The sequence below is a fragment of the Brachycentrus maculatus genome, unplaced genomic scaffold (genome assembly GCF_059751285.1).
Source record: "Brachycentrus maculatus isolate JH-2025_06_01 unplaced genomic scaffold, ASM5975128v1 h1tg000012l, whole genome shotgun sequence".
Lineage (NCBI taxonomy): Eukaryota > Metazoa > Arthropoda > Insecta > Trichoptera > Brachycentridae > Brachycentrus > Brachycentrus maculatus.
Window position 1 is genome coordinate 177,155 of NW_028280766.1, and position 14,160 is coordinate 191,314.

General features: G+C 29.6%; 1 protein-coding gene across 3 annotated transcripts; it reads left to right on the plus strand.

The window, feature by feature from the left end:
• Window positions 1-259: 259 nt before the first annotated feature.
• LOC148313402 (gamma-glutamyl hydrolase A-like) lies at window positions 260-11,769 on the plus strand. Of its 3 annotated transcripts, none has more exons than XM_088263252.1 (8): window positions 260-453; window positions 5,330-5,450; window positions 6,593-6,771; window positions 8,190-8,240; window positions 8,564-8,799; window positions 9,409-9,515; window positions 9,977-10,074; window positions 11,216-11,769. In XM_088263252.1, the coding sequence occupies exons 3-8, from the start codon at window positions 6,617-6,619 to the stop codon at window positions 11,475-11,477; spliced, it is 909 nt and encodes a 302-aa protein (XP_088119378.1). In that variant the 5' UTR covers window positions 260-453; window positions 5,330-5,450; window positions 6,593-6,616; the 3' UTR covers window positions 11,478-11,769. The 3 variants fall into 3 exon arrangements, with proteins under 3 accessions (XP_088119378.1, XP_088119387.1, XP_088119371.1); XM_088263261.1 differs by having other exon boundaries at window positions 260-426; XM_088263245.1 differs by lacking the exon at window positions 260-453 and adding an exon at window positions 3,558-3,642.
• The last annotated feature ends 2,391 nt before the right edge of the window (window positions 11,770-14,160 follow it).

A 14,160-nucleotide genomic window follows, 5' to 3' on the forward strand; every position in this document is an offset into this window, starting at 1 on the left:
ATATATATATATATATATATATATATATATATATATATATATATATATATATATATATATATATATATATATATATATATATATATATATATATTAACATCTACCTGCAATAATGATATGCTTTTTCAATCAAGTGCCTGGACCATTATTTTTTTGTTGAAAGAGATATGAATTAAAATTCATATAAAAATATTCTGGAAGCGGTATTTTTTCCATTCCACAATACACATGAACCAAGAGAAGGTCTATACACTTTCATGCCATACCAAAACGTACAATTTCAAAGTACAAATTTATTTTATTTTATTTAGGAATGACACGCATGCGTGTTTGTGTTTGTGTACTCAGTTTGTATTCAGTGTCACATCACGCTGAAGTGAGCTGCCTAAAAATATAGCTATGTGTTTCAAGTTCCGAGTAAAAATGGTTAGTTCTTTTCTATTTAAATATAAGGTAAGATTCGTGTATTTATTTACACTATAAAGCATTATGTTTAATTAAAGCATTATGTAAGACAAATAATATTTTTTGCAAACTGGTCTTGAATTCTGTATAATTTTAGATGGTTCCATCGAATCAGAACTTACTGAAAACTGTAGCGAAAGCTTTCATTCAGAATGCACAGATGGTGCCAATGCGGGAAAATTATAATGTCATAATCCATACGACTAAGTACATCACTTGTAAACGAATGGAGGCTTAATAAAAAAATGCATGTATATTTGTAAAAAAAAAGTGATTCTAGTACAACATTTTTGTAGGATTTCAGATAATAATTTCAAGTCTTACAGTTTACTAGTTAATATAGTCAAAGTTTCATATAATTTAAATTAATATTTGGATACATTTTTCTTCTTCTCCGTCTTAATCCTCATTGCTGAGGGTTGTGACCCTTGCAGAAGCAATGACTCTTCTCCAGTTATCCCTTGACTGCGCTGCACGTAGCGCTCCAACCACTGAGGTGCCTGCTGCTGCCTTAATTTGATCGGTCCATCGTGTGGGGATCTTCCTCTCCCTCTCTTTCCCTCCAGGCTACCGATCACAACTAGTCGTTCCAGGCTATCTTCGTTGCCACGCGCAACGTGTCCAAAGAACTGGAGAATCCGTCGGGTACAGATATTGGCCAGGATACATTTTTAAAAATCTTTAAAAACCTTTTCACAAAATATCGTCTTAAGGACGTTTTACATTTTTCGTATGTACTGTATCTTGTACTGTGTAATATGTTTTTCTTATGACAAAGAGGGAAGTCACAATAGACCTAATATGGTCGCAGTGACATAAGAGATGCAAGATCCCTTGACCTCTTATAAAAATAAAAATAAATGATGTTGGAAGTTAATTTAAATTTTTTGGACTGCTTTAGGTTGATTATTAAACACTGTATTACATTACTATCTCTATCGAAATATTATGATGTGTCGATGATTTGGTTCAGAAATGTAGGTCCATATTATTTAAATAATAAACAATCCAAGAGAATAACTTGAATGTCATACATGATATAAATAAAAAAAAAGAGTAAAGTTAAAGTAATTATTTTTAGATCATCTAATAGACATATACCATAATATAAATGTCAAATAATAACAGTGTTTTAGTTGATAAGAAGATAAGAACAAGTAAGCCCACAATTTAATCAAATAATAATAAAAATGATTAAGAAATGAATAAAACACAGAAAATACTAAGAAATTTGCAGAAATGTGATAAACGATTATCCTTTATTATCGCCTTAAAGAGTACGTTTTTGAGATAAGGTAGCAGTGCTTATTTGATTAAGATTTTATATCGTATCACATAACACAAAGGTTGTCTGCCAATTTTTTGGTTGGAAGAATTTCTAACACCTATGGTATCGATTAAATTAAATAATGATTCAGACAGCTCATTAAAAAAAATGCTGACGCCCCTACATAGCCTCATAGTTTGAGCACCACAGATTTAGAGCAGTGGTGCTCAAACCATGGGCCACGACAGGCATCGATTTTTGCGACACACTGTAGGATTTATGTACCAGGACATAATATACTTATGCATCATAGGAACGAAAAATTTGCAAGAAAACCTTTTTTTATTTGTTTTAATTTACAATAATTACTTTAAAAAAAATATAAATAATTCTGTTAATTTTTGGGTAGTATATCCAAAATTTGAAACGGTTATTGAATTGAATTTTGCTTTTATTTACATATATGATTGTCATAAATAAAAGTAGAATTCAATCCAATAACCGTGTTTAATTTTAGATATATTACTTAACAATTCAATATGGAATTCCACCAACTGTCTGCAGTTAAAATAAATATTAAAAAACTCCGTTAGTGTCCATTTTGTAAAACACAAAATGTTCTTAAATTTTATGTGTTTCTTTGATAATCTCTAGGTAATATTGATATATTTTTATTTATTGAAGTTCAGTAAAACCTCGATTGACGCAATAATTAGGGGGAGGAAGTGTCCGTTATAACCGAAAATCCGTTATTTAAAATAGGTTTAAAATAAATTATTAAAACTTTAAAAAAGTATGAACACTGTATTGAGATAAATAAACAACACAAAATCCAAACAAAATTCTATTTATTGTCTTCGGACACTCGTCGTAATTTGATATCGCGCGCTTGCTTTCGGTAATCCTGCTGTGAAAAAGGAATCAAGTTTTGTTTGCACTTTTGAAGTTTGTTTTTTTTTCAATTATTACAATCAACTTTCCAAAATTACGAAAATGCGTATAATATAGTTGAACTTTGTTATCTGACGTTTAGTCAATAAATGTTATTAGATCGTCGAGATTTGATCTTACCACTGATAATTCCATTTTAGCAGTGTTGTTGTTCCGGCTAGGTGCAGTCTACGACCAGGACGGCATTATGTCTCAATTTCTAGTGCCACTAGACGCTTGACGTATGATGTGATTTTTAAATGCGGCGATACTTCAATTCAAGGCCCAGTATTAGTTAAGTCGCAACATAATTTTCTCTTTATCCAAGTAACAAAACACCGTTTTGCATTGAAAACATAAGCCTTTCTTTAAAATAATTATATGGTTTTGAAAAGAAAAGATTGGTTGAAAGGACCTTTTCTTGATTTATTTTTATATTTTATATCTAAAAAATATGTTTTATTCTCTACATATTCTAAAAAACTAAAAAATATATCCAATACACATTACTAAAAAAAAATCGGGAGTGGAAAGACGTATTACCTCTCCGGCTATCAACCGTTGATTAAATTCGTTGTGTCTCCTTAAACATGTATACTATTAATAAGACGTTTTATTCATTTCATTTTCCGGATTTTTGTCCGCTGTATCCGAAGTTCGTTAAATTGAGGTCCGTTATATCGAGGTTTTACTGTATAATTTCGTCACTGCAATAAATTCATCTGTATTATGATTATTGCAAACATCGTAATTAATCTGTTAATAATTGTTGCGATAGTAGGCTTATCAAAAGTAAATTAATAAAACACAGATACATTATCAATAAGATTACAATGCTTAGATATACCTGCAAATAAGGCGATGACTTTCGTGAATAAAATCAGTAATTCAGAAATAACAGAGGAAGTGAATTTATTTTATTATTCGATACGATTTCTTATGGTTTTTACAAAATATTTTCAATGGTGGAACATTAAAAAGTAAGAAAGTTAATCAGTAAAAAGATATGTTATGTAAAACCGGTATATATATATATATATATATATATATATATATATATATATATATATATATATATATATATATATATATATATATATATATATATATATATATATATATATATATATATATATATATATATATATATATATATATATATATAATTTAAATTAATTTAATTATATCAATATAATTTAAAATATAAAAAATGGGATACGTTGAAATAGGTACCAAGTTATCGGAGGGAACGTTATAAGGGTTCAATGTTTTAATTTGTATTTTTTCATTTTGATCAGCGGAAATGACTGAAATGAGTCATTATTGAATTTAAATACAATTTAAAAATATTTACCCTCTATAACGTTGTCTCCGATATTGCGGTACTTATCTCAACCTTATAAGGGGGTCAATCTGTTATATATCTTTGTTGGTATCAATTGTTGTATAGAAGTGTTGTTTTACAAACATTTACGGCAATTTTACTTTCCGTTGCTGTGTAAGTGATGTATCAGAAATGTGTCAGTATTACTTAAAATTGCATTTTTTTTTATTTTGAGATGGCGAATTTTTAATATTCAGTGAACTCACATAAGACAACGGCTTGAAAAGAGTTGATTAAAAAAATCAATGTGTATTAATTACATTTTTGACATCTCAACAAAGATGAAGAAGAATATGGAAGTCTGGGTATTTGCAGGGCTTATTGGTCTTGGTCACTTGATTATTTGACACACGTGCAATACTCACCAATTCTACCCATGATTTCTTCTTCTTCTTCTTTTTAATGGCTTTTCACCCATCTTGGGTGTTATAGCCAGTGTCGAGTTATTTACCCATGATTTACAACCACACTACTTAAAATTTTCGAACTCCTACATATATTGATCAATCTCGTCACACAGTACATATGAGTTCACATAAGCCATCTATGCTACTAAAAAAAGGTCTACAAAAAATCAGGCAGTTCTCAGTATGTGAATATAATCCAGAGTTTGAATCTTACATACGAATAAAAGAGTTTCTGCTTGATAAAAGCTTTCCTTGATCCATCATAGATGGTTATTGTGAAATCATATATACTGTATTATAAGATTGATCAATATATCTAGGAGTATAAAAAAATGGTAGTGTGGTTGTCAATCATGGGTAGAATTGGTGAATATTGCACGTGTGTAAAGTGATCACCAACCAGCCTATGACAGCTCCACAAATACCCAAACTTCCATATTCTTCTTCATCTATGTTGTGATGTAAAAATTTAAAAAATAACACCTATGTGGAGATAATCCAGATTTGAAAACAAGTATTTGGACACATTCAAAATGTTGAGTATTACGTTATTTTAGATGTTATTTTGTATTTATATACTAATTGATAAATCCAATAGTTCATCAATGTTCTTGAACATATTTATTTTAAACTAGTTTCTTATATTTGATGACTTTTAATATATTTTTTATATTGTTTTCCCATTTCATGAGATTACATACAAATAATACAAAAAATGGAATGCAAGGTATCTTTTATATTATTATCTTTACGGTATACGATGTTATTTAAACAACGTGAATGCATTTATCAAGTGGGTATTGAAATTAACAAACAAAAAATACAATAAAGCTATTTTTAAGCACATGTCTCACGTCTTTTTTTCTGATATTTAAGCGGGAAAAGCGGCAACGGAAACAAACGTTTGCAGAGAGATGAATAAGTTTTTGAGGCGCCACTATCGCGTCCCTCCTAGTCGCTCACTGCCATTTCGATACGTAGGACACGTGTACATAAGGTGAAATTATTCATTATTTTCATGGCTTAAAAATAAAGTTTTCTTAAATTTTTGCCCGATTGTCTAAGCATGTGTTCACATAACAATGCCTTTTCTTTAAACTGCACAATTTACTTTATATTAGTTAAAATACTCATAACAACCCTAGTGTTTTGTAATATTTGTGTGTGTTAGGCAAGGTTATACTTATAAAGCAAATGCAATACATGGCACATTGATAGCAACCCTAAAGTGTTGTAATATTTGTGTGTTTGAGATTAGTTTGCTGTAATCAAGCAAATACAGTACACCGAGACATTGACGGCAACCCTGTGTGTTGTGATATTTCTGTATTTTAGACTAGGTTACAGTAATCAATTTAATGCAGACTCTGAGATAATGATAGCAACTCTAGTGTGTTGTAATATTTATGTGTGTTAGACTAGGCTAAAGTAGCTAACCAAAAGTAATACACTGAGACATTGATAGCAACCCTAGTGTGCTGTAATATTTGTGTTTTACACTAAGTTACAGTAATCAAGCAAATACAGTACACCAAGACATTGATAGCTACCCTAGTATGTTGTAATATTTGTATATGTTATACTAGGTTACAGTGATCAATTTAATGCAATACACTGGGACATTGATAGCAATCCTAGTGCGTTGTAATATTTGTGTATATTAGAGTAGGTTACGGTAATTACGCAAAAGCAGAACATCGAAACATTGATAGCAACCCTAGTGTATTGAAATATTTGTGTAACACCGCGTAATTTTTCATATATTTATTGATCATATGAGTTTCTTTTTTGATTCCTAAATAATCTATTTTATCTAACGAAATACTTTAGAAAATAACAATAACGTTAAAAAAAATCTTATCCTTCACGGTTATCCCACGTGGCTACTCTATAAAAAGTTCATCAACACTTTGATAGTTCAGTTTTCAATTGTTACCCAATTATTATTTTGAAATTTTATAAGACTTGTACGATTAATTTAAAACACTCTCCTTATCATTCATCGTTCACTTTATGTATTATCACTTCAATGCACAAGGTGAACGATGAATTATAAAGAGAGTGCTATATTACCATATTACAATGTTAACAATGCTTTTAATATACAAAATAGATAAATTTAAATATTTATTTTGACAGGAAGAAGGGTGGATTTCTTAGAAAATGAGTGAAAACAATCTCCCCATCATAGGTGTATTAGCGCAAGAGGTATCGCATAAATTAAAAGAAATTTATGGAGAAGTAACGTACGACAGTTTCATTGCAGCTTCATATGTGAAATTTATTGAAGGTGGTGGTGCTAGAGTGGTCCCGATAAGGTAAATATTAGTCTGTTTACAAAAGTGATTTTCACTTTTTTTATGGATATTTTTATATGTGCGTGATTTTTAGACCTTTAAGGCTTATATCTCAAGCTTGTCCCAAGCGCTCAAATCAGATTGTATTGGTCGTGTGCTCATAGTCAATTTTTAAAAAGATATGTACCTTGGATATTTTTTGTTTTTCAGAATATATAATGTATGGAAAAATATTTTAAAGTTTTATTTTTAAACACCTTACCTTTCAATAACTCCTTTCCTTGTAATAATTAATAATAATAATAAAACCCTTATCCGCACCCCAATGGTGCATAGGGCACTGCGTCATATAAACGCAGTGTTATCTTGATCGTTTACACATGAAGGAAAGGTGATCAGCCCTCCGCTTCAGGTACCAGTCCAGGGTAATATTGAATAAATATGACAGTGAAAAAATCACTAATATTTATTTTACCCCCCTTGGGAATCGAACCCGGGACCTCCAGAACGGTAGCCGAGCGAGCTGACCATTACACTACGGAGGCGGACAAATAATTGTAATAATTACGAAGAAAAATTTACTTTTTCAATGCAAAAATGATGTTTAAAGAAAAAATCGTTTGCAAAAAGTGTTACCTGGATTTAGAGAAAATAAAGTTGCGACTTAACGAATACTTGGCCGTAACCATATATTTTTTTTAAATATTGTGTAGGTCGGAATTCGTTTAAATATATAGCAATGTGAGAGTCCGTCAATCTAGCGTTTCTTGAATGAACAGAAGCTTAGGAAATGTGCAGAAATTATAGAGCTTTTCCCAGTATCTACATTATTTGAAATTATTGTCATTGAAAATTTCGTTGTACTTAATTAATTGATAACTAATTGAATTACATTAATATCCTTTTAAAGCATATGTGATACAGATCTATGGAAATTTCATGAAATATTATAATTTTAAATTAATGATTGTAGCTTGGGAGTATTTTTACCTTGTTTTATTTATTCTTGCATTACATGAAATTACTGTAACTTTGAACACAAATCCAATCGCAAGTTAGTATAGACTATAAAACTTATGACTTTGAAATTTTGAGTAGGGTGATTATCAATTATGAGTAGAATGGTGAATGTTGCACGTGTATAAAGTGATCACGTAACCAGCCTATGATAGGTCACAAGCCCTGTAAATATATTATTCTTCATCTATGTTGAGATGGCAAAATGTGAAAATAACTCCTAAATAAAGAAAATTCAGGTTTGTGAACTAGTATTTGGACACAGACAAAATGTTGAGAAGTTAAATATTATAGTTTTACTCTTTCCCCTAGAGCTAGGGGTCACACGTTATTACACTGCACCATAAAAGTTTTTTTAGCTATAAAAGGTTCAGGTATCTCTCTCAATTCTTGTGATTTTATGTACTTATTTTAATTTTCAGCATTGGAAAAGATAGGAAGTATTATGAAGAAATACTTAGTAAAATTAACGGGTAAGGTCTTATTTTTATACATTATATTAGTAAATATAAATATATATAAATATATATATATATATATATATATATATATATATATATATATATATATATATATATATATATATATATATATATATATATATATATATATATGTATATATATATATATATATATATATATATATATATATATATATATATATATATATATATATATATATATATATATAAATATATATATAAATATATATATTTATATATACTATTTTATCTTTTCATGAATTATTTACTGCATGAATGAGTTAAGAATTTTATTTATCTTAATTGTTGCACAGAGTATTATTCCCAGGAGGATCAACGTGGTTTGATCAATCTAACGGCTATGCTGACGCAGGGGAACATATTTACAGTATTGCTGTAGAGCTTAATGACAAAGGTGTATATTTCCCTCTGTGGGGTACATGCCTGGGGTTCGAACTCTTGCCTTACCTTTGGCTGAAGAGAAGAAGTGAAGGCTACAGGACGAATTGCAAATCGTTTAATCAAACATCAAATCTTATTTTCGAAAATGGTAAGTAATAACATAAATATCAATTTTTTCTATTAATATTTCAACACAAACTTAGGAATCTTAAAAAATATTCATACGAAAAGTCATAAACTGTAACATTTTGAAACAATAGAAATTCATAAAAAATTAAATAATAATCAACCTTTTATTACCTGTATGACAATGAATTAACCCTTCCCCGCTATTGTCCATGTTCTTACTGATAAAAAATAAATACGAGTAATATGAAAAAACAAACAGCTCTTATCCCCTCAAACGAATCCAATAAAAGTGAATAATTTATTTTGTTTTTTAAAAGCATTGAACACAGTGGGAATATTTTTAAAAGTGGACTCGAAGTTAAATTTAGTTGGTTATTTATTCCGAAACCGGTAGTTACGAATAGGTGTTTATAAAAGTGGTTTTACACAAAGTTAACGATGAATGATAAGGAGAGTATTATTTAATCATTAATCCACCACGAACATTCAATAATTTGCAGAATGGTGAACGTTACGCAAGTGTAATTTTGAGACACCTATGATACAATATATTAATATATGGTAATAAACACTAACTTATTTTCATTCACGTCAGGTTGGGATATCAATAAAATTGACTTTTTTCCAGATTACCAGAACAGTCGATTATTCGGACATATTCCAGAGGAAACTAAATCAATTTTATCAACACAAGATGTGACGTATAACTATCATCAGTTTTGCATAACGAAGGAGGTGAATATGCATGTATTTTAATTGAAAAAATGTTTATGTATTTAATTAAAACCGATAAATAAAACTCTTTTACCTGTATATTTATTGGATGTACTTCAAAGTTATTTTAAAAGGGTTGGTCACACAATATTTGGTATTTGAATTGGCATAAAACAAAACTTTTTATTTTGAAAAAAATGTGGATTGAATTAAGAAATTGTGCTTTTTTATTTATGAATAAAACACAACATCATTCAAATGACTTCTAAGGCTGGCCATTCACTGTCAAAATCTCTGTTTTTTTTTAAATATGTACGAGCCTATATATATTTTTTCAATTTTTATTATTATGACCAAGGACGATTTGTGAAAAATACGATTCAAATAGTATCGTCGTATTATGTAGCTAATATTAAAAAGGACTTTCATAAAGTAAGTATTTTTTTCAAACAGTATGTTTTTTACGTGATTTTTATTTGCAGACATTTAAAAAATTCGAATTACACAAGGAATGGACGTTTTTATCAACGAGTATCGATCAAGAAAAATTGGAATACATTTCTACTTTAGAATCAAAAAGGTATATATACATTTACTGGCACGACCAGGTTTTAGGTTTTAATTGATTTAGTCCTGCCAAGTCTTTTTTGGTCGTCCTCGTTGTGTTCTTCAGTTTACATTTGCCTAATATACTTTATAAGTCATTCTCTAGCTATCCATTCGCTCCATATGTCTTACCCACCCTCTACCCTCTACCCTCTTTTTTTTCTCCTACAAATTGCATACTGGAAAGCACGATAGTAAAAGTGTAAGAATCCCTTACCCGTAGCATGACCTTGCATGTACAAGCAGGATGCAAAAATGTGAAAGAGAAAAAAAAACACCTCAAATATTTTTCCTAATATTTCAATTGTTTCTAGTTCAGCCATGGGGACTGACCGGAGCATTTCGTCATAACGTAACGTTCGCGGCGAGCATTCGAACATCGGATGGAGTAGATACTCGGAACGATCTCGGCTTGCTGTATTGATTATAGGAATGCTCGCATCGTAACATGTTACGTTACGACGAAATGACTCCGGTCAGTCCCCACCACTACATTCCACTCTAATATCTTCATTTTTACTTTTGTCATACATCGATTTTCTCTGCTTTTATCCTTCTTTGGTCAATTCCATTTTTCGCTTCCATTCATTATTGTTGATTCTGGCACTCCATTGAGAAAGCCAGTTTTGCTTCCATGGACATGTTTCTTTTACAATCACTCTATTTAAAGCACCATTTGTTCTATTCCCTACATTCACCCTTATGTCGGTATCTATATCCACTTTTCTATCCTTTTAGAGTATGTTTCCTAGATACAAAAATTCCTGCACTTGTCCCAAGCTCTCACCATATACGTCAATTTTGAATTCTCTTATATGTTATTATTTTTTGACACCTCATCTGAGATGAAGAATATGGAAGTCTGGGCATTTACGGGGCTGACGACCGTCATAGGCTGGATTAAGTAATCACATTACACACGTGTAACATCAATTCTACCCATTATTGATAACCACACTACTCAAATTCTTGGAAGTTCTATATATATGAACCAATTTAGAAACCTTGTTCTTGAATCACTAGAACTTCACTAGAGACATCTATTGGTGAGATGTAAAGAAGCTTTTTATTAAGCAGAAACTCTTATATCTTTCTCAAAATACGTTTTTTTTCAGTTATCCATTTTACGGGGTACAATTTCATCCAGAAAAAGTTATTTACGAATGGGGAAAACCCGAAATCCCTCATTCTGGAGATGCAATAAAAGCGAATCAGTATTTCGCTAGTTTCATCGTTTCAGAATGCCGGAAGAATAGCCATCATTTCACAGATCCTGACGAAGAATTGAATTCGTTAATTTACAATTATCCTATTATTTATACCGGGTCCAAAACAAAAGTTTACGAACAATGTTACCTTTTTAATGAAAAAAAATAAACAGTTTTTTCATTTCGATTAAAAAAAAAATTATGTACATTTTTATTTTTATTTCTCGACGCTTAATGCTTTTGAAAATTTACTGGAAAGGACGTTATTTTTTTGATAGCTGATTCATTTTATAATAATATTATTTAAACAATGTTTTATTTTAGGAAATAATATTTATGTCACAGGATTTAATATGTTAATTTATTATTATTATTTTAATGGTAGTTTTTTTAAAACTAAAATTGTTTCATATTTATTAATTTAGAATATTTAATTATTGATAACCATTGCCAATTTTATACCAAAAATTTAAAAATTGTATGTCGTGTTGTTAAGTGGTTAATTTTGTCAATAAAACCATATTATAACAAAAAACTATTTTTTTTAAACTTTATTTTTAGTTATAAGCCCATCAAAGTAGAATTTTAATAAACAGCACGGATTCCGTGTTTTGCCAGAAAAATACATGAAAGTAGTAGTTATTATGCGATTATTTCGATAAATGTATTCTTTTCCTTTGGTATCGAAATAAAATGAATAAAATTTAGCAAAAAAACGTCAGTTTCATATCGATGCACCTAACATAATTCTTGAGATACTTTTAGAAACAAACACATGCAAATAATGATAAAAAAGGGTTCTATTTTATACATATATGACAGGCAGCTGATAACTTTGGGTATAGGCAATACAAGCATATTGTAAGGACCTTACTTCAAACTTAGTTGAGTTTATCGGCCCCTCATGTATTTTAGTATGCCTCGTGTATTATAATAATGAATTTATAGGTAAATTTGGTTTGGTGTTGCTGTGAGTCATTTTAAACATTATTTGAAGCATTGTTGAGAAATGCAAAAATGTATTATGTTAGTGTTCAAATACATATCTTTTACATGAGTGTTGTACGGTAGACGAAACATATTTCTTATTGCTCTATTTTGTATTACTTGTATTTCGGAAATTCTCTTCTTTGTAGGGGAACGCTAGATCAAAGGTATGACAGGTGGGGATGCATCATGGAAAAAATATATTAATCGAAGCATAGATAAAGAGAGACTACCTTATCTATATAATATTCCTGTTATCGGGACAATTTTATCAATTTTACGTTTGTATTATTCTTTTTTCGCGTTGTGTAAACCTTCTGTCAGGTTGGAAACAATACGAGACATTACGAGAAGGCTTTGTGGGTAGTATTCATCTCGTGTCGAGCCACCTGAACAGTACCTATTATTATTGCGACAAGCACTGCAGGCATATTCATATTGAACTTTACTCACTGTCTGGACTATTCCCCTATTACACCTTTTTTATATATTTCAAAATAATATTTGTTAGTTTAGAAAATTATCCTGGCCTATTAGTAAATTAAAAGCATATTTCTAGATTCCTAAAAACAATACAATGACAAAATGGAACATTTTATTTTACCATTTTACTTAAATTCAATGGATTATTATAGCATTTATTGCGTTTATCGATAAGATAAAAAATGTAACGATAGTACAGTTGTATTTAGATACTGTGTTTTAGTATTTTATTAGCTTCGTTTTGTATTCTTGTTAAAATAGTTAAAGAAAATTGTGAGCGATTTGAAATATAATAGTTATATAAAAATGTTAAATAAAAATGATTTATAAACTTTTTTTAGTGTAGCTCTGAAAGATCTTTGATATTTACAACAGATTCCGGTATCTGTAGGGACTTTTTAATCTATACTTTTATTAAATATTTATTATTGAGTAGGGCAGGAGAATAGCTCCGTTAAGGTTGGTTATGTAGCTCTCTCCCAAGCACTGTCTGGGATCATTACATAACAAATCTGAAGAAAATTCACGTGGCCGAGTATGGTGTCTAGATGTGTATACCTATTTTTAGTATGAAATATTCTGAAGAGGTAAAGCGTATTCATTAAAAAAAATCTCTCACAAGGACTCTTACGACTGACTCAATTTTCTGTTCCTGTATTACAAAACTCCCCTTTCAAACCGTAGAATCATCCTTCTTATTAAAACAAAATTTGATCAGGACTCAATTTACATATTTCACGATACTATATTTGGAACTTAATTAATTTACCCTAATAATCTTCTAAATGTCAAGTCAATTTTGATAGACTGACCAAATAATAAGTTTTCTTAACTGGACTATTTAATATGAGCTTAATAAATCAAGTTTAATTGGAATATTTGTATGCTTCCTTAAAATTTTATTTATTCCATTAACTGGATATAATTGAATTGAATCGGTTGCCATTTTTCATCAGAAAATGAAACATCTTCCATGTAAAAAATATTTGAACCTGATTATAGATTTTATAGGGAGGTTATCGATTTCACCACTTTACGAACTTCACTATTATAATTTAACAGAATAAAATTCAAAATAAAATATGCATTGTAACTCATTTGAGCATTTGCCGAAGTAGGTATATATTTTGCTAATAGTTCGTGCAGGGAGGTTTCTTTATGCAAAAAATGATATTTTTTTTATAACTGAAGCACAGATATTGATAAATTAATTGTATGAAGACAAGTATTAGATTTATTTTTTATTTTTATTTATTTATTTATTTATTTTCATAATACATAGATACATTCAATATACATATTCATTTCATATACACATTTATTATACGTATTACGGCTCTTTAGGCATGGCCTGTGTTGAGCCGAAGACTTTGCACGTTTAC

Bases quoted from the DNA above. Each gene is read 5' to 3' on its own strand.
- LOC148313402 (XM_088263252.1), top strand. From the start codon at position 6,617: ATGAGTGAAAACAATCTCCCCATCATAGGTGTATTAGCGCAAGAGGTA. The intron at 6,772-8,189 runs GTAAATATTAGT...TTTAATTTTCAG, and splicing joins GCTAGAGTGGTCCCGATAAG to CATTGGAAAAGATAGGAAGT. The intron at 9,516-9,976 runs GTGAATATGCAT...TTTTATTTGCAG, and splicing joins AGTTTTGCATAACGAAGGAG to ACATTTAAAAAATTCGAATT.